This window comes from Salvelinus fontinalis, chromosome 34 (genome assembly GCF_029448725.1).
Source record: "Salvelinus fontinalis isolate EN_2023a chromosome 34, ASM2944872v1, whole genome shotgun sequence".
Classification (NCBI taxonomy): domain Eukaryota; kingdom Metazoa; phylum Chordata; class Actinopteri; order Salmoniformes; family Salmonidae; genus Salvelinus; species Salvelinus fontinalis.
This window is the reverse complement of record NC_074698.1, coordinates 6,786,104-6,803,783: the sequence shown is the minus strand read 5'-3', so window position 1 is coordinate 6,803,783 and position 17,680 is coordinate 6,786,104. Positions and strand designations below refer to the sequence as shown.

At 43.7% G+C, this 17,680-nt stretch overlaps 2 protein-coding genes across 4 annotated transcripts in view; one reads left to right on the top strand and one right to left on the bottom strand.

Moving 5' to 3' along the window:
• LOC129832954 (unconventional myosin-X-like) overlaps nucleotides 1–2,870 on the top strand; it is a 48,106-nt gene extending 45,236 nt beyond the window's left edge. For both annotated transcript variants that reach the window (XM_055897108.1, XM_055897107.1), the window contains exon 13: nucleotides 2–2,870. In XM_055897108.1, the coding sequence (XP_055753083.1) occupies nucleotides 2–175 (174 nt within the window). In that variant the 3' untranslated portion in view covers nucleotides 176–2,870. The remainder of the gene's footprint in view (nucleotide 1) is intronic.
• A 74-nt stretch (nucleotides 2,871–2,944) lies between these two features.
• Nucleotides 2,945–16,600, bottom strand: LOC129832955 (tubulin gamma-1 chain). Of its 2 annotated transcripts, none has more exons than XM_055897110.1 (11): nucleotides 16,510–16,600; nucleotides 16,073–16,185; nucleotides 12,873–13,040; nucleotides 12,606–12,674; nucleotides 10,443–10,522; nucleotides 10,042–10,168; nucleotides 8,843–8,929; nucleotides 7,015–7,164; nucleotides 5,003–5,155; nucleotides 4,526–4,687; nucleotides 2,945–4,116 (listed from the first exon to the last, which is right to left on the bottom strand). In XM_055897110.1, the coding sequence occupies exons 1-11, from the start codon at nucleotides 16,583–16,585 to the stop codon at nucleotides 3,919–3,921; spliced, it is 1,383 nt and encodes a 460-aa protein (XP_055753085.1). In that variant the 5' UTR covers nucleotides 16,586–16,600; the 3' UTR covers nucleotides 2,945–3,918. The 2 variants fall into 2 exon arrangements, with proteins under 2 accessions (XP_055753085.1, XP_055753086.1); XM_055897111.1 differs by having other exon boundaries at nucleotides 16,376–16,572.
• Between the last annotated feature and the right edge of the window lie 1,080 nt (nucleotides 16,601–17,680).

Sequence of the window (17,680 nt, the reverse complement as noted above, 5' to 3'; positions counted from 1 at the left end):
GCTGACTGAGATCATGCAGCTGATGAATGCCTATTTCAGTGCCATCCGTCGCCAGCGTGGGAGGGGCGACGACGTGGTGAGCATCACAGAGGGCACTGCCATCGAGGTGGGCTTCCACCACCTCCCCCCGACACCCACCCCCACCCTGCTGGAGCTGCCCTCGCACCCCGTGTGAAGAGCGCCCCTTCCCCCTGTCCTCAGCTCACACACAGCCTCCTTGGAGCCCAGCCCCAGCCTAGCGGACAGCACCGCAGCCAAAACAAAGAGAGGGCTGTTTTTACTCCTCATCCGTGAAAATAAACCTCGCTGGGCTTTCCAACTGAAGGAGCGAGAAGGGGAGGAGCCTGTTTTGTAAGTGAGGCTAGAAACCCACAGAAACCAATGTGGGTGCTGATGAGGTGTCGCTACCTCCCCCTTCCTGCCACTCAACCTCTGTTCTCACATGGGAGAACCAGCACCCCGACAACGTGAGGCACGGGACCCGAAGCTGTGGCTCCTTATCTCGTAGAACTCACAGAGCCATACTTCAGGGAGACACACTGTTGCCTAGACCCAAGAGTTCATCTACTGTTCCCCAACCAGTTACACCACTCACCTAGAGACACGGAGCAGAGCAGAGGACAAACTGCTTGAGGGAGCGCTGTGAACATGCCTCTGCTATGTTGTTCTACATGTCGTGCTCTGCCTTTCCTAGAATATCCCTCATGCAATAGAAAGGGGGGGAGGGGGTGGAATCAGACTGACTTGACTTACACCCACACTTTCACCTCCTCTCTCTCTCTCTCTCACACACTCTGAAAAGATCCGTTTTCATAAAGACCCCAGCCAGGCTTGCATTACCTAGAGCTGTTGATGTAGCAAGCCGTGTGAACTGGGACTAGAACCAGACGATGGAGCTCAGTAAGTCACTCTGGCTGTCATGGACAGAACTGCTCCTGCTGGTACTGTCAGCTGGGTGGGAGAGACTACTGGATGGGACACTTTGATTGGACGAGACTACAGGATGGGACACTTTGATTGGACGAGATGTTATTAAGGATTCAGCCTAATGCTGTGTATAGCCCAGGATCTTGGGCTATGACTGGTCTGTTGTTTCTACCAAACGCTCTGACTTCTCTCGATTTGTCAACTTGCTGCTTGCCCGAGCTATCACCCCAACATGAAACTATGGCTAACACTTGATAGGAGCCTTTTAAATGTCTTGTCTGTTCATTTTTAATAGTTAATTGATCCAATATTAGGCCTATACCTCCAATTTAAGGGCGGAACTGTTATTTCCTGTCTGTTTCAGTGGGGAACATATTCAGTGTGGATAGAAATTAGATAGCTGTCCGCACTCTGAAGAATTGATGTACTCACCTAACCCCCAGCCAGTAACATGGACCATCACAACCAGAATGCAGGCCCCTGTCTTTTCTCTGCTGTGCCTACATACAGAACCAATGCTGTCCTGACTATTGATGCATTCTTAGTATTATTTATGTACACACTTTGTGACACATTGTGTTGTTTATCTTATTTCATCCATTTTGTATGTCTTAAATGAGGACCTAGCTGGTTTTGTGTTGTTTTTAGTATGGCTTCGAAATGATCCCATTAATGTCTCATCTAGCTTCATTAGGTCACTGTACTGATCAGCCATGTGATCCTGTATTGCTTAAGGGCTCTATTCAATCCGTATCGCGGAAGTTCAGCGTTACAGCGTGATTGAAATTTAAAGGCAACGTTCCCGCATTGGGAGAGACAGCGTTCACGGTAAACGCTGCGTAAGTCTACTCAATCGGAAATGACTTTTCTATCGCGCAATCAGCAACACCGATTGAATAAAGTCCTAAGCTACTTTATTGCCACAGAACCACAGCACATTGCCTTTCTGTGTTCACTATTTGGCTGGTAGACTTTGTCCAAGTTCATTAAAGTAGCTAAAAAGTGGTGTTTGAGCTTGGACCAAAGATAAGTTCTGTTGTAAGCTTTTTGTCAGAGAATATACCCAGATGTTGGAAAGTTGCACGTCAAATGTTACACCCCAACGTCATTTAGACCAATAGAAGTTTTAGTCATGTTGTAATACCCAGGCTGTGGTGGGATTTTATTTTCCCTAACCCGCCTGCCCCTATACCTGGCAGCCAGACTTGGAGGTCTTCCTCAGGAGGAAGGACCCACCATGGCACAGCCAGTCCTACCCCCTGCCCATACGATATGCAGGCAGCCACTGTCCAGTCAAGCAGTCGCTTTTTATACTGCAGCTGCAGGCAGCTACGGTCTCGGAGATTCCTCCCTCCGTGTAACTATGAAAAGGAAGACGAGTCCAACCTGAAGCTCGCTTTGTTTAAAGCCTGTTTGTACACCGCATGGTACCTTCTGTGTGTAATGTGTGTCTAGTCAATTGCACTATTGTTTTTTGTTTTTTTAACTAACTTGGATGTGCAATAAGTAAACTATAAAGACTATGTAATTAATTAAAAAGCAGCACCATACTGTTTGTTATTGTGTTAAGGCTCAGTATCACTGAAAAACAAAGCAACTCATTGATGCCCTAGTTACAGTCCATAGTTAAGTTCTCAACCTGAGCTGCCTGGCACAGGGGATGGATTTTGGCGCCAGCAACCAGACAGATTTCTAAAATCTCTCCTTCTGAACAGTCAGCGTCTTAGGTTGACACAATGGACTTGACCTGCTTGACCGAGCGGGCATTGCTGAGTGAGCCTGCATTTCTTTCTGGTAATGAGGCCTGAAGTAGCTTGGTAGAATTTGATTTAGCATTGTTTTGTGGACCCTTGAAAAGTTTAGTATTCTGAAAATGCCCGCTTCTAAGGACTGCATGTCAGTGATTGTACTTCATGATGCAGTAATGAACAAGTACCACTTTATCCTAATAGTATGACAATTATTTATATGAACAGCAGCATACAACTCACACTTAAGTCCACCAATGGCAAGGAAGAATATTCTCAGATTTCTTTTTATAATTTCACAACACAAAGCTCAACATGAAAAGTATATACATTTGGATGGCTTTAAAAAAAGGAAACCTGTAGATGCTATGCAATTTAACAAGCTTCTTGATGCACGTAGAGTCAGAAAGTATGGATTTACACTCAGGCACCAGAGTAGAGAAGTAGGCTGTCCTCTGCAACAACAATGACCATTGCCATACTTTTGAAACAGACATTTTGGTTTAAGTGTGTGTTGGGAAGTACATACGGGACAGCAGCAACTGATCCGAGGCCTATTGACTTGACTACCCTGTCAGAGCTTGATTATCACGGGCTCTGGTATCGTAAACTTTTCAGAAATGTACAAAGACAGAAGTCACACCAGGCATTTTATTCTATTCCCCATTCAAGGACACTCGAGTGTTTCTCCGGCTCGTATGTTAGTCTGTGTGACTGCAAAAGGAACGGCACACAAGCAGAGGAGTACTATAAAGTATAAAATTAGTACCAAACAAGGCTAGGAGTTCTGCTGATGGCAACACAAGAACAAGAAGAGAGGATAGAGAGTGATGTAGAACTCCAAATCAACCCCATACCCACCGGGCACAATATCATACATTCCACCTGTCAGAGAACAAGATGGAGCTGATACCCATTTGATCCGTTCAGATCTACTATCCATGAAGTGTCTAGTGGTAGGGGTCGTTTTGGAATCCTGCATGAGAGGGAGAGAGAGAAGACTAGTCATTCACTACTATCGGTGGGGATTGGATACAGGCACACAGATTGAAGTGTTGGTTTAACTCCCAAACAGAGCTTAAGGACAGAATAGAGGGAAGAAAAGCAGCAGGGATGAACTTGAACACTTTTCTCCATAGTGACGGGGCAGGTGGCAACTAGCTCAGCCCTATCTTTCCCTGGTTGGGCTGTAGAGGGGGACCAGACCCATGTCATGTGACAGGGGTGTATATCCCATCTGTTCTCACTGCTCCTGAGTTCCCCAGGAGATGTAGTCGGGCCGCGTGGCAGCACTGTACTCGTCGATGAGCTGCTGCACCACCTCGCGGGAGTTGTCCAACTCGTCAAAGTTTTCCTTGAAGATGTCCTCCTTGCGGAACTGCTCCAGGAAGGCCTCGCGCTTTCGCAGTTTGTCGTACTGCTTGCAAGTCCGCTCGAACAGCTGCAACGGAGGAAGAGAAGAGAAAGGGCATCCAGTGAACTTGTAGCAGTAAATACATTACATAAATACATTACATATACCTCATATTAGTCACTTTCTGCCCACTCCCTCAGTCGCTGACTGTGTGGGTTAGGAAGATACCAAAAATACTCATTGATCACCAACCCATGAAGTGTTTTGCCATTGAAATGTTAGCTAAGGATTATAGTTTTGTCCCCTTTTAAAATATTTTTGCACAAGGCAACCTACTCCAAGTAGCCAACCTACTCCAAGTAGCCAACCTACTCCAAGTAGCCAACCTACTCCAAGTAGCCAACCTACTCCAAGTAGCCAACCTACTCCAAGTAGCCAACCTACTCCAAGTAGCCAACCTTCAGAACCTGTAATGAGAATGAGGGGCGGAGCTTACACAGGAGATGCTGGTGTGATTGGCCATCATCAGGCCGCTGACGCGGTGGGCGGAAGGTAGGTACGGGGACTTCCTGGACAAAGCCACCTGGATGCTGGCTGGACCCCAGGGGATGAAGCTGGCCAGCTTACGCTCCCGGATCCTCTGCAGGCTCTTGTGGACCTGCACCCACACAAACAGGACTCTATCAACTTATGGAAAGTATTGATATTGCTAAAACTTTTGGACCAATATGTTTAAACACACACCACCACAAGGCCATTACAATATCCACTTGGTCTTCAGCCATCTCCTTTATAAACATCCAAATTTAGCAGAGGAGTCAGCTCATTAACTAATACGGAACTTTATTTTTAATGTCATCCGTAGTTAAGGACTTCACTTTGATTAGATATTTAATATATATTTAATATATATATATTTTTTTAAACACTGAGCTAGCACACATTCTCATGCTAAATATACACACGCACACACCTGGGTGGGGTCCACCTCTCCCTGGATGATGTTGAGGATGGCAATGTAGCAGTGGTTGGTCTGTCTGTCCCTGCCCGTGGACACCATGACATTCTTTGGCTGCAGCAGCCTCCGCATCACATCCAGCACGGTGGTCTTCCTCACACTGGCCACCTGGGAGAGAAACAAAGGAGAGGGCAGGTATAAGCCCGCATATTCATAAGTGACAGGAATGCTTTGTTCACAAAATGTTTTTAAACGAAGATGAATCGGCAGATAGTTGGAAAACTCAGTCAAGATCTGTGTTTTCAAGAACAGAGATTAAACTAAACAATTGGTGGGACTTGCTTTAACTCTTTAAAAGTATTTTTGTGGTAGTAGTTTAAAAAAGGTTTACTTTACTATTTTAAAGCAGAGCAGTTACATATTATCAACGTTAAATGCAATAAAATAATTGGTCTGATTACTTTGATAGAGTTGACATGGTAGTCTATTACTTTGGATTGTGGGGCAGTTCGATCACAAAAATGTCTAAACTACAGTTGTTGAGTGTGAAAACTAAAAGAAGACAAGACAAAATGGTCTTCTGTCAGAATATGGGAACAAAAAGCAGGAGCATGAGGACAACACCGAGGAAAGCAAAACTACTGCGTTTCAGATAAATAGATGTACAATTTACTTTCGTAAAACATTCAGTGTAAATGACGTTGGATTTTAGTTGAATGATGATGTAATGATTAGAAAGTTCTAGGCTACTATTTGGGGAGAGAAATAGGACGGTGCATTTAGTGATGACAGCTTTGTATAGCTTTGTACCTACTAATAGCTGTAGTTCTAATAAACCAACTCTTTAGGCTGACAGTGAAATCTGAAAAGTACATTTCCTGAAGAAAATGTGGTGCGCTTGCTAGCTTGTTTTAGAGTATGTATGGTTTTGAAATACGTTATAGCAGTGGTAGTGTCCGCAGTAGTAATGTTGGGGACTGGTTATAGTTGAACAAGTACCTAAATGAAAAGTCAGGATACCCTGAACATGTGAACGTTGGTTTGGTGTCTCTAGCTTGAATGGTTCAATAGTTACTGTTCAAATCACATCAAATTGCATTCGTCACATGCGCCGAATACAACGGGTGTAGACCTTTCAGTGAAATGCTTACTTACAAGCCCTTAACCAACAATGCAGTTTTAAGAAAAGGACCCCCCAAAAAATGTAAGAATTAAAACAAATAATTAAAGAGCAGCAGTAAAATAACAATAGCGAGGCTATATACAGAAGGGGCTCGGTCAATGTGCGGGGGCACCGGTTAGTCGAGGTAATATGTACATGTAGGTAGAGTTATTAAAGTGACTATGCATAGATAACAGAGAGAGTAGCAGCAGCGTAAAAGAGGGGGGGGGGGGTAATGCAAATAGTCTGGGGTAGCCATTTGATTAGATGTTGAGGAGTCTTATGGCTTGGGGGTAGAAGCTGTTAAGAAGCCTCTTGGACCTGGCGCACCGGTACCACTTGCCATGCGGTAGCAGAGAGAACAGTCTATAACTAGGGTGGCTGGAGTCTGACAATTTTTCGGGCGTCCTTTCACTGTATTACAGTGAATGTTGGAAGTGATGTTACAATAAGGAGCTCTAGAATCTTGAAAAAAAGTCCCATTAAAGTGAATGAAAAAATGTAGTTTCAAAAGTATAAATCATTAAAGAAAAGTTGGATGCAAGCACACCATTCCAGACCAGTCTTCACATTTTAAAGTTTGAATGGCGTTTCTAGCTTAAATTGTGTAAGAGGAGTAGCATGCAGAAGAATAATAATAAAAATAAGTTTGACGAAGACTTCAGTGTGTTGGAAAAAACGAGCGCCGACTGGGTTTGATTTTTTTGAACGGTCATCCAACTCGCAATTCCAAGTCAGAAACTCTGGCATCTTTATAGCGCTCTAACTGTCAGACCTGAAGATCACTGTCGTCATGATTTTTCCCGAGTTCCCAGGTGTCTTGAAAGCACCAAGACGTACTACACGGTCACTGAGAACTACTTACCGATTGGTCAGTGGTGAGCGGTGTGTAGCCAGTCATGAGGAAGTGAAGGCGGGGCGTGGGGATGAGAGAGGCGATCAGACCAATCAGGTCGTTGTTCATGTATCCAGGGTAACGCAGGGTGGTTGTGCTGGCTGACATGATGGTGGAAACCTGTGGAGAGAAAAAACCTTTAGTTGTCATAATTAATTGTGGCTGTTTTTATTTCCGTAATCTTGTCAATTTCTGTCGGGCAATCACCAGGAGTGTACAGTGGTCATAAGAAATGCAGCCTATATGACAGGGATCATCACCTAGATCCAGCCGCGGGACAATTTTTTCATGGGTGGATGGTCAGGGAGCCGGAAAATATTTACAAATCATTTGTAGACTGCAAATTGACTGCAATACAATAGTTTCAAACATTGCTTACATTTGTATACGATCACATATACAGTATGGTCTCTATTATGCGTGAGAATACTTTGGAACAGATTTCCAAAATTAAAATCACTTGGGGCTGATTTGCTAGTGTTTTTACAGTATTTCATGTTTTTTACATTTTTTAAAAGATATGCTATATGAGATTGTATGGTTAGAAGGTTAGCTAGAGAGGGGTATATAGGGCTGCCACAATTACTGTATAAACAACAGTTATGGATGAAGACCATCATGGAAATAAATAACCGGCATAACCGTTTAAATATTTTTTAGGGGGTGGAATGAACAGCTAACTGAAGACGGAATGGCCGGGCATTCGTGAGGCTGAGTCTGTTTCTACAGTAACATGGACTCTTAACAACGTGATGAAACTGCTGTTCCTTGCTGAAACAAGCAAGGAGTTGCCTAGACAGTGTCCCCCTCCCTGCAGCGGCACACATAGAAATATGATGAATAGAACAGACTTGGCACCTCTAACCCTGGCAATTTGACTGGGAGACTCATGGGTACACTCGCAACGGCTGCCTGGTATTGTGATACAATAATGTCCATGGTAATGTAGAATGTTCATTCAAATGATTTTAACTGATGTGGCTCATGCAATGGAATGTAGTTTTTGTAATGTCAGTCGAGTTGAATCAACAAATCACAGCACATTTTGACAGGTACACTTCCTGCTTTTAATTCCTTCTTTTACTTCCTCCTTTGTTCCTATGGGTACACTCGCAATAGCAGCCAGTCCACCCATTATGCCACCATTGACTTAAATGGGGACGCCTGTTCTATTTATTATATTTCTATGGCAGCACATGCAGTCAGGAGCAGAGAGGGGATTTTTTAAATCTTTTTTAAATACCAAAATTAATAATAAATTAACATTTGACCGGTTATTACGGTGTCCGCGGTCATTTGTGGCCAATTAGTCATCCAAATTCCATGACCGCCTCGGCCCTAGGGATATAGACATATTTGACCACAAGTTGTTTTTTTAACAATCACTGTGTGTTCATTCAACAATAATTGCTAGGGAGTGTGAGATCCAGTTTGACAGCTAAAGTGTGAGGAGTAACTCGTCTAACTAGTTTGTTTAATCCTCAGGACATTCTGGCTAACAGTGTGAGGTTTACCTCACGCATACACCTCACGCATACACATACAGCCTCTCTGTATCCGCCTAATCATTTCTGGGTCACGGCCAGTAGGCTATAAACAGTAGCCTGGTCCCAGTTCAGTTTGTGCCGTATTACCGACTTGGCAAGACAGCACAACCAGATCTGGGACCAGGCTTTCAAAACGCCTCTAAAAACACTTTCTTCTCTCGGGACTCTGGTGATCTAGAACCTGGATATTGAGAACACCACTAGGGAAGGAGGTGGAGCTTGCACCCGAGTGGCAGGTGTCAGTCACTCACCAGCTGGTTGATCTGGGAGAAGGAGGGGTTCTGGATGTGCAGCCTGTCAGTGGCGATGCGGTTCAGAGCAGTGTTGTCCAGTACCACCTGACACACACAAGTCAAAAAGAGAAGCAGAATGAGAGGGATGTGTAGACGTGAGGTCAGAATCTGGAGATGTCCACAGAAAGACAGCAGCGGGGGAGGTTTGACTTTAGAATTAGGGGAAACAGAGGCAAGAGAGAGACGCTGTGTGGTAGAGACTAGTTAACAGTGGGCTTTGATCCAATCCTCCAGTCAGTCTTGATGGGTAAAGCAGAGTAGACAGTGTGCTGCTGTGTGAAGACTGAAGCAGTGGGGCACACACTGTGCGTCACTAACAGGGGAACCAATTCTTCTCCACATAGATTCTATTAGCTGTAGGGGCTAACCCAATAAGCCTGAGTAGAGGCCCTTACGTAAAAACTCCTGCAGGAGAAAGAAGATATTGGAGAGGAGAAACATTAGGCCGTCAGAGCATCTCGGGAACTAATACAATCATCAATCCCAGGCAGCAAAGATGTAATCAACCAGAGATGTAAATGTCCACCAGCACGGCTTCATTACCAGTCATACACACCAGCAGTCATACACACCAGCAGTCATACACATCAGCAGCCAGGGAAGAAACCCTTTCTGTTACAGTGCCGGGCTGGCAGCGATGGTCATAAAAAAAATGATTCATGATATACAGGCCCTGTGGCTCCTAGTTCAACTTCCTCCCTCTCTCTAAGACTTGGCCGTGGAGCTTGCCTGAGGAGAGAGGCAGGCGAGCGATGAGGCTTGTCCGTCCCCCTCCTATGGTGTTTTGGGGGATGAAGAAACAGTACCATTTTGGACAGGATGTTTGTAACTTTCAACAACAACAAGACAGCGTGGACCTGGCACGTCTTGTCTTCATTTCTTTTATTATTATTATTTTTAAATCACATTTTAAACGGCACAGTGACGTTCTCGAAAAAATTACCATGCAACATCAGAGTTTATGTGCGTGGATTTGATTCCAGGAAAGAACCTTTCGTCTATTCCCCACACAACGGTAGCCAGATGAAGGCAAAAAGCACAGATGAGAGAGGGTGTGTGTGTGTGTGTGTGTGTGTGTGTGTGTGTGTGTGTGTGTGTGTGTGTGTGTGTGTGTGTGTGTGTGTGTGTCTGCAGATGTGTGTGTATTTCTTGCTCACCACACAGTCTGCGTTCTGGGTGAGCCTCTTGAGTGTGAGCAGTGAGTTGTAGGGCTGCACCACCACGTCACTCATCTCGTCCTGGTTAGGGAACACAGAGTAGGTCTGCACCAGCTTCTTAGGGTACCTGGCCAACACACACAGGAAAATTTTTTAAAAAGTAGCACACACCAGTTCACAGAAAAACATCCAGCAGTGGAAAACTAAAGGTGCCCCCAGGAAGAGAATATTATCTCTCCAATGGAGGCTGGGACAATTATGGTTACAATTAGGAGAGAGTTTCTACTCCATTAATTATACGTCTAACTGTACAGCAGTCAAACAGAAAGAGAGACCACCTCATCTCGATCATCATCTCAGCCTCCCTCTATGTGTGTGTGTGTGTGTGTGTGTGTTCAGACCTGTCATTGAGCCTCTCCAGCAGGTAGGATCCCAGCCCGGAGCCGGTTCCCCCAGCGATGGAGTGACAAAGGACAAAACCCTGCAACAGAGAAACAGAACCGTCGTAATTCTTTAATTCCACTGCTCTGGGTGAAAAGATTAAAACGTCTCCAATCTTTGGGCCCATCCAGACAAACGAGCAATTTCCTCTGGCTCAGTGCGTCCCTACCTCTCGCATATTCCCTGACAGCTGACACCCATACGATTCTATTGATGCGTGTTTCATCTCCATGTGATATTCACACAGGGATTTAAAACTCCTGACACGAAAATACAATACAAAAGCATTTTGTAGAATTGAAACCACTTTCTCTTGGTAGAAACAAACCACTTTCTCTTGGTCACAGGTGGACTAAATCAGTATGTGCTCACTGCTTAAAGATGGTGTAACGTAGTCGGCAGGCATTTGAGTGGCGTCTGTGCGTTGGTCAGAGGACGGGGGGCAGAATATTATCCGTCTAGTTCTATGAAATTCTTATTTTTTTATTTTTTATTTAACCAGGTAATTTTGTACTGTTACTAAATATTATATCTATTTTACAGTGTTAAGGAAAGTAAAATCCTATAGTTAGTCGATTTATAATTTGATTGTTACTAGATTTAGAAAGCATATCAGTCATTTCAAGCCCTATTCATCAACTTTTGTTGAATAGGAACTACATCAGATACACTGAGCGTCCAAAACATTAAGAACACCGGCTCTTTCCATGACAGACTGACCGGGTGAATCCAGGTGTAAGCTATGATCCCTGAAGTCACTTCAAATCAGTGTAGATGAAGGGGAGGAGACAGGTTAAAGAAGGATTTTTAAACCTAGAGACAGTTGAGACATGGCTTGTGTATGTGTGCCATTCAGAGGGTGAATGGGCAAGACAAAACATTTAAGTGCCTTTGAATGGGGTATGGTAGTAGGTGCCAGGCGCACCGGTTTGTGTCAAGAACACTGCTGGGTTTTTCACGCTCAACAGTTTCCCGTGTTGATCAAGAATGGTTCACCACCCAAAGGACATCCAGCATCCCTGTGGAACGCTTCCGAAATCTTGTAGAGTCCATGCCCCGACGAATCGAGGCTGTTCTGAGGGCAACTCAATATTAGGAAGGTTCCTAATGTTTAGTATACTCAGTGTATATTTCACATTTTCATCATATTTTTACTATGTACTTGAGCTTGTTACCGCAAAAGTGACACCTTATAAATGTATAACCATTTACACCAGAAAGGTAAGATTTTAATCTTTCTTGGAGTATGCAGCATTACTAGTTGTTTATGGCCCTCTCATGATAAATGATTACTTTTGAGTATGTCTATTTAGGCAGAAATCTACATTTTAGATTACATCTATCAGGTTAAGTAGTAGTAATTATTGTACTGTGGCAGTATATACGACATGTGTTTATACCTCCCACTCTCCACCCAGCCTGGAGGTGGGAGGGCAGGCCAACCCCACAAATAGGCTCTCTCCTTCACCTAGACAGCCATGTAATACCTGCCTTTTACCCAGTCCAGCTATTACCACCCAACACGGCATGCCACGCCCTATCTCTCACACACCCCCTCAAATGCATGTCCACACACACTAAATAATAATGTGGGGTCATAAAGAGTATGGGCAACAGAAATTACAGACTTCTATGGGGAAAGTCATGTTGTTTTAAGGGGGAGGCAACCTTACAGCTGGCAGTTGAGGATTTTTTTTTTTTTAAAGGCTTGAAATAACAGAGCATTTACTAGTTTTAAGATGACATGTGTGGGCTCCCAGTTTATATGTACTCTCTATTAAGGTTACCCATTATAAATCGCCAAAGAAAGCATGCTGTCCACCATAGCACAACTCCAGGGAAAGAGGAAAAAAATAACTGAAAAACCTATATTCCTTTCACACGTCAGTCAGCTACATATGGAGACAATCAGGAAGTGTTTCATTCTGGATAGTCCCTTCCCCTCCCATTTTCAGTTTCTTCCTCCAAAGTTCTCCTCGCGTGAGGCAGGAGATGCAGTCAGTGCAGTGTGTGTATGAGATGGGGAATTGTTGGAATGCTTCCACACTCAGGCCTGCTGACTCCTTAGCTTTCACCCCATACGTTCTATGGACCAATCAGAGACTGAGGAAGAGTGGGCTTGCCTCCAAGCTGTCGCTGCCGTCCGCCTCTCTGTCGATGATGTCGAAGATCTCCTCATGGATTTTCTCACCCTGCAAACAACAAGACATGCATTAATCCAGATTGTTATTTGGGTGAATGTAGTTACAAAAAAAGTATAATAACAACATAGCCAAACTTCTACTAAATATGCATTGTTCGCCTCAAGGCAAAAGCTTTTGTTCTCTACATGGACCCTGTCCTTCAGCCTCTGGTCCAGCTACAACCAACAACATGGTCCACACAGTCACCTGCGAGAAGCCGCTGGCCCAGTTGTTCCCTGCACCTCCTCCGTGCTCCGACAGGTAGATGTTCTCTGGGTTGTACAGGTTGGCGTAGGGGGAGTTGAGGATGGAGTGGATCACCCTGGGCTCCAGATCCAACAAAACAGCACGTGGGATGTAGTGCTCATCGTCTGCCTGTGGATCATATAGAGAGGCAAGGCTTTACTCCTACTAGATGCACAGAAAGCAAAGCATACACAATAATAATAGTAGTAGTCTGGTGACTACCTACAGGACCCGATATCACAGGAAGGACAAAATAGATCAAGGACATCAACCACCCGAGCCACGGCCTGTTCACCCCGCTATCATCCAGAAGGCGAGGTCAGTACAGGTGCATCAAAGCGGGGACCGAGAGACTGTAAAACAGCTTCTATCTCAAGGCCATCAGACTGTTAAATAGCCATCACTAGTCGGATACCACCCGGTTACTCAACCCTGCACCTTAGAGGCTGCTGCCCTATGTACATAGACTTGGAATCACTGGCCACTTTAATAAATGTTTACTCATCTTATATGTATATACTGTATTTTAGTCAATGCCACTCTGACATTGCTCAATCTAATATTTATATAATTCTTAATTCCATTCTTTCACTTTTAGATGTGTTGGAGCTAGGAACACAAACATTTCGCTACACCCGCAATAACATCCACTCAATATGTGTATGTGACCAATAACATTTGATCGCAGTAACTTGGTGCCATATACTATTAGACAGCTCCATCTAGTGGGGAATAATGGTACAGTCCGTGATGCATGCTTCATGTCTATTTCGTTTGCCATCAATACAGCAGCTGTTGCACCGCATATTTTATTTTATTTAACTAGGCAAGTCAGTTAAGAACAAATTGTTATTTACAATGACGGCCTACCAAAAGGCATCCTGCGGGGTAGTCTGGTGATTTAAAAAAATATATATTAAATAAAAATATAGGACAAAACACACATCACGACAAGAGACACACCACATAAAGACCTAAGATGACAACACAGCATGGCAGCAACACAACATGACAACAACATGGTAGCAACACAACATGGCAGCAGCCAAACATGTTAGCAGCACAAAACATGGCACAGACAACAGCACAAAGTGCAAGAAGGTAGAGACAATAATACATAATACGAAGCAGTCACAACTGTCAGGAAGTGTCCATGATTGAGTCTTTGAATGAAGAGATAAAACTGTCCAGTTTGAGTGTTTGTTGCAGCTTGTTCCAGTCGCTAGCTGCAGCCAACTGAAAAGAGGAGCAACCCAGGCATGTGTGTGCTTTGGAGACCTTTAACAGAACGTGACTGGCAGAACGGGTGTTGTATGTGAAGGATGATGGCTGCAGTAGATAGAAGGGAGTGAGGCCTAAGATAGTTTTATAAATAAGCATCAACCAGTTGGTCTTGCGACGGGTATACAGAGATGACCAGTTTACAGAGGAGTATAGAGTGCAGTGATGTGTCCTATAAAGAGTATTGGTGGCAAATCTGATGGCCGAATGGTAAAGAACATCTAGCCGCTCGAGAGCACCCTTTCCTGCCGATCTGTAAATGATGTCTCCATAATCTAGCATGGGTAGGATGGTCATCTGAATCAGGGTTAGTTTGGCAGCTGGGGTAAAAGAGGAGCGATTACGATAGAGGAAACCAAGTCTAGATTTAACCTTAGCCTGCAGCTTTGATATGTGCTGAGAGAAGGACAGTGTACTATCTAGCCATACTCCCAAGTACTTGTATGAGGTGATTACCTCAAGCTCTAAACCCTCAGAGGTAGTAATCACACCTGTGGGGAGAGAGGCATTCTTCTTACCGAACCACATAACCTTTGTTTTGAAGGTGTTCAGAACAAGGTTATGGGTAGAGAAAACTTGTTGGACACTAAGAAAGCTTTGTTGTAGAGCGCTTAACTGAATCTGGGGAGTGGCCAGCTGAGTATATAAATATAATATAAATATAAATGGATGAGAGAGCTTCCTACTGCCTGAGCTATGTTGTTGATGTACATTGAGAAGAGCGTGGGGCCTAGGTTCGAGCCTTGGGGTACTACCTTGGTGACAGGCAGTGGGGTACTACCTTGGTGACAGGCAGTGGCAGAGACAGATTTTCTGACTTTATACTGCACCCTTTGAGAGGTAGTTAGCAAACCAGGCCAAAGACCCCTCAGAGACACCAATACTCCTTAGCCGGCCCACAAGAATGGAATGGTCTACCGTATCAAAAGCTTTGGCCAAGTCAATAAAAATAGCAGCACAACATTGCTTAGAATCAAGGGGAATGGTGACATCATTGAGGACCTTTAAGGTTGCAGTGACACATCCGTAACCTGAGCGGAAACCAGATTGCATTCCAGAGAGAATACTATAGACATCAAGAAAGCCAGTCAGTTGATTATTGAAGTGTTTGAAGTTTTCCCAACACTTATGATAAACAGGGCAAAATAGAAATAGGCCTATAACATTTAGGATCAGCTTGATCTCCCCCTTTAAATAAAGGACACACTGTGGCTGCCTTCCAAGCAATGGGAACCTCCCGAGAGAGGAGAGACAGGTTAAAAAGGTTGGAGCAACAATAGGGACAGCGACCATAAAGATGAAAGGGTCTAAACCATCTGACCCAGATGTTTTTGGGGGGTCAAGTTTTAGGAGCTCCTTTAGCACCTCGGACTCAGTGACCGCCTGCAGGGGAAAAAGAGGGAGGACCATCGGGGCTAGTCGCATTAGAAGGGGTGGGAGATGAGGAAATGTTGGACGGGCAAGGAGGCATGGCTGAGTCAAATAGGAATCCTGACTTAAGGAAGTGATTAAAGAGCTTAGCCATGTGCTCCTTGTCAGTAACAACCACATATGTACTGTACTTTAGTTTGAAGCTAAATCTGGCAAACTGCCAAGTCCACATCAGGACCAATAGACAGAGAGGCGAGGATTCCCTCTAGTCTATTGCCCTTTCTCAATTAATATTTTCTTGATTCCTCACATCCTTGCTCCTCGTTTCCTTCTCAAAACACATTGGAGAAGACGGTTTGAGGGGAAGGACCTTGGAACTTCTCCAATACGGTTGAGAAGGATAGAACAAGGTGATAAGATGCGATGCCTACACGCACTCTCTTCCCATGGCTCCATATCCGGGATAGGAACCTGACCCACTTATCTAGCTAGCTAATGATGTTCTGTACCTGATAGAAGAAGACATCCTTCCTGTCAGTGCCCTCTGTGGCGAACTCCTCCACAATCCCCTCCGGACTGATGCCATGCTCTGCACAGAGTTGTTTCCAAAACTCAAAACCAACTGCAATAAAGTGGAAATAAGATGCATTTAATTACAACACCAACCACATGCATGATACGTGCATGTCCAGTAGTTGTTATTTTACTACTAGCCTAGCTGTTTGCTAGCATTGCTATGCCTACAGTTGTTAACGTTAGGTATATGGACTAGCTAGCTATTAATTTGTAGCAAGGGAAAGACTTCGCCGTACTTTGGTTTCCACATTGGCCAAGTTGAAGTGTTATGATTTCTCGAGGCATATTCCTCTTTAGTAGATCCCCTACCAGCGAAGTCTATAATCGGAGAGACTGCTGTCTAGCCGACCACTGTATTAATCTTGCTGACCTGCTTGCTGCTTCCCGCTTGGAAATACCGCATAAATGGAGTCACAACGCCTAACGGCATTTGCGACAATGCGCATGCTCACATTCTTCTTCTTCTACAATATTACGGCGTTCCGCAAACATAAGTCAAAGGGGCATGCCGCCACCTACTGTACTGGGCTGTGTAGTCAATCACAGTTTAGAGAATAATGAATAAAGAACCAAACATTAAGAGAAACTAAACCATCCTATCTAATCCTGTACTACTAAGAAAATAAAAAATAACCCTACTAACTTCTATCAAATCCTGCATGCTCACATTCTAGGGCTGCATTCATCAAATAGTAGGAGTTGAGTAAAATAGTTTGGCAGAATTGCTGTGAATAGAAGTACATTATACTCTACTACAATTAAATAAATCATTCACTTTTTCGAAATTGTCTGGATATAATTAAATATCTCTGAAATCGTATTTAAATGTGGCTATTTCATTATGTGTGACCAGTGAAACATCAATGTTACGCATACATTGTGCAGGACGCATTACAGTATAATGGAGTTATTCTAGTAGGTGGCGGTAATGCATTTATTGGATGCCCACCTCCACTAAACCTCATCAAAGAATACGTATTTATGTTATTTACAATGAGCAGTACCCCACATTTGGGGGAATTATGCATTTTAAACAGGGGATCAAGGGTGTGATCATTAGTCCAAACAGTTGCAAAACGAAACGAGAGTTTATTGGACAAATTCAGGTAGGTCCCTCCCTCTTCGTTCCGTTTGCTTCCCTTACGAAAAATAAAACTGCACTGACATTATCCTTATAACGTTACTCGCAATAATCCAGTTTCTTTATTTACGTGGCATCTGATTTGTTGCAGAATAGAAACTGCTCCATTTGGGTTTTCTATACATCTTCTAAATTATATCGAAATTATTTGAGCTATTTTCAAATTTATTTAAAAAGCAACTTCAGTTATAACTCATTCACACATGAAGATCTAGCTGTAATTATATAATATGAGGCCTACTGCATGCATGATTTCATTGCAACTGCTGTATAGTGTGATGTCTGATGGTGATAGTAAAGTGTAAATACAGGATATTTTACACAATTGACTGGTTATAGATTTCCTCAATATAGGTTATTGAAATGTCATTCACATATTTTGGTCCGCAACCTGTCTGTC

Excerpts from the sequence above, each read along its gene's own strand:
- LOC129832955 (XM_055897110.1), bottom strand. The coding sequence starts at position 16,585 with ATGCGCATTGTCGCAAATGCCGTTAGGCGTTGTGACTCCATTTATGCG. Across the intron at positions 5,156-7,014 it reads CGCTCACCACTGACCAATCG|GTGGCCAGTGTGAGGAAGAC; the intron begins GTAAGTAGTTCT and ends TTTCTCTCCCAG. Across the intron at positions 4,117-4,525 it reads ATCACACCAGCATCTCCTGT|CTGTTCGAGCGGACTTGCAA; the intron begins GTAAGCTCCGCC and ends CCTCCGTTGCAG.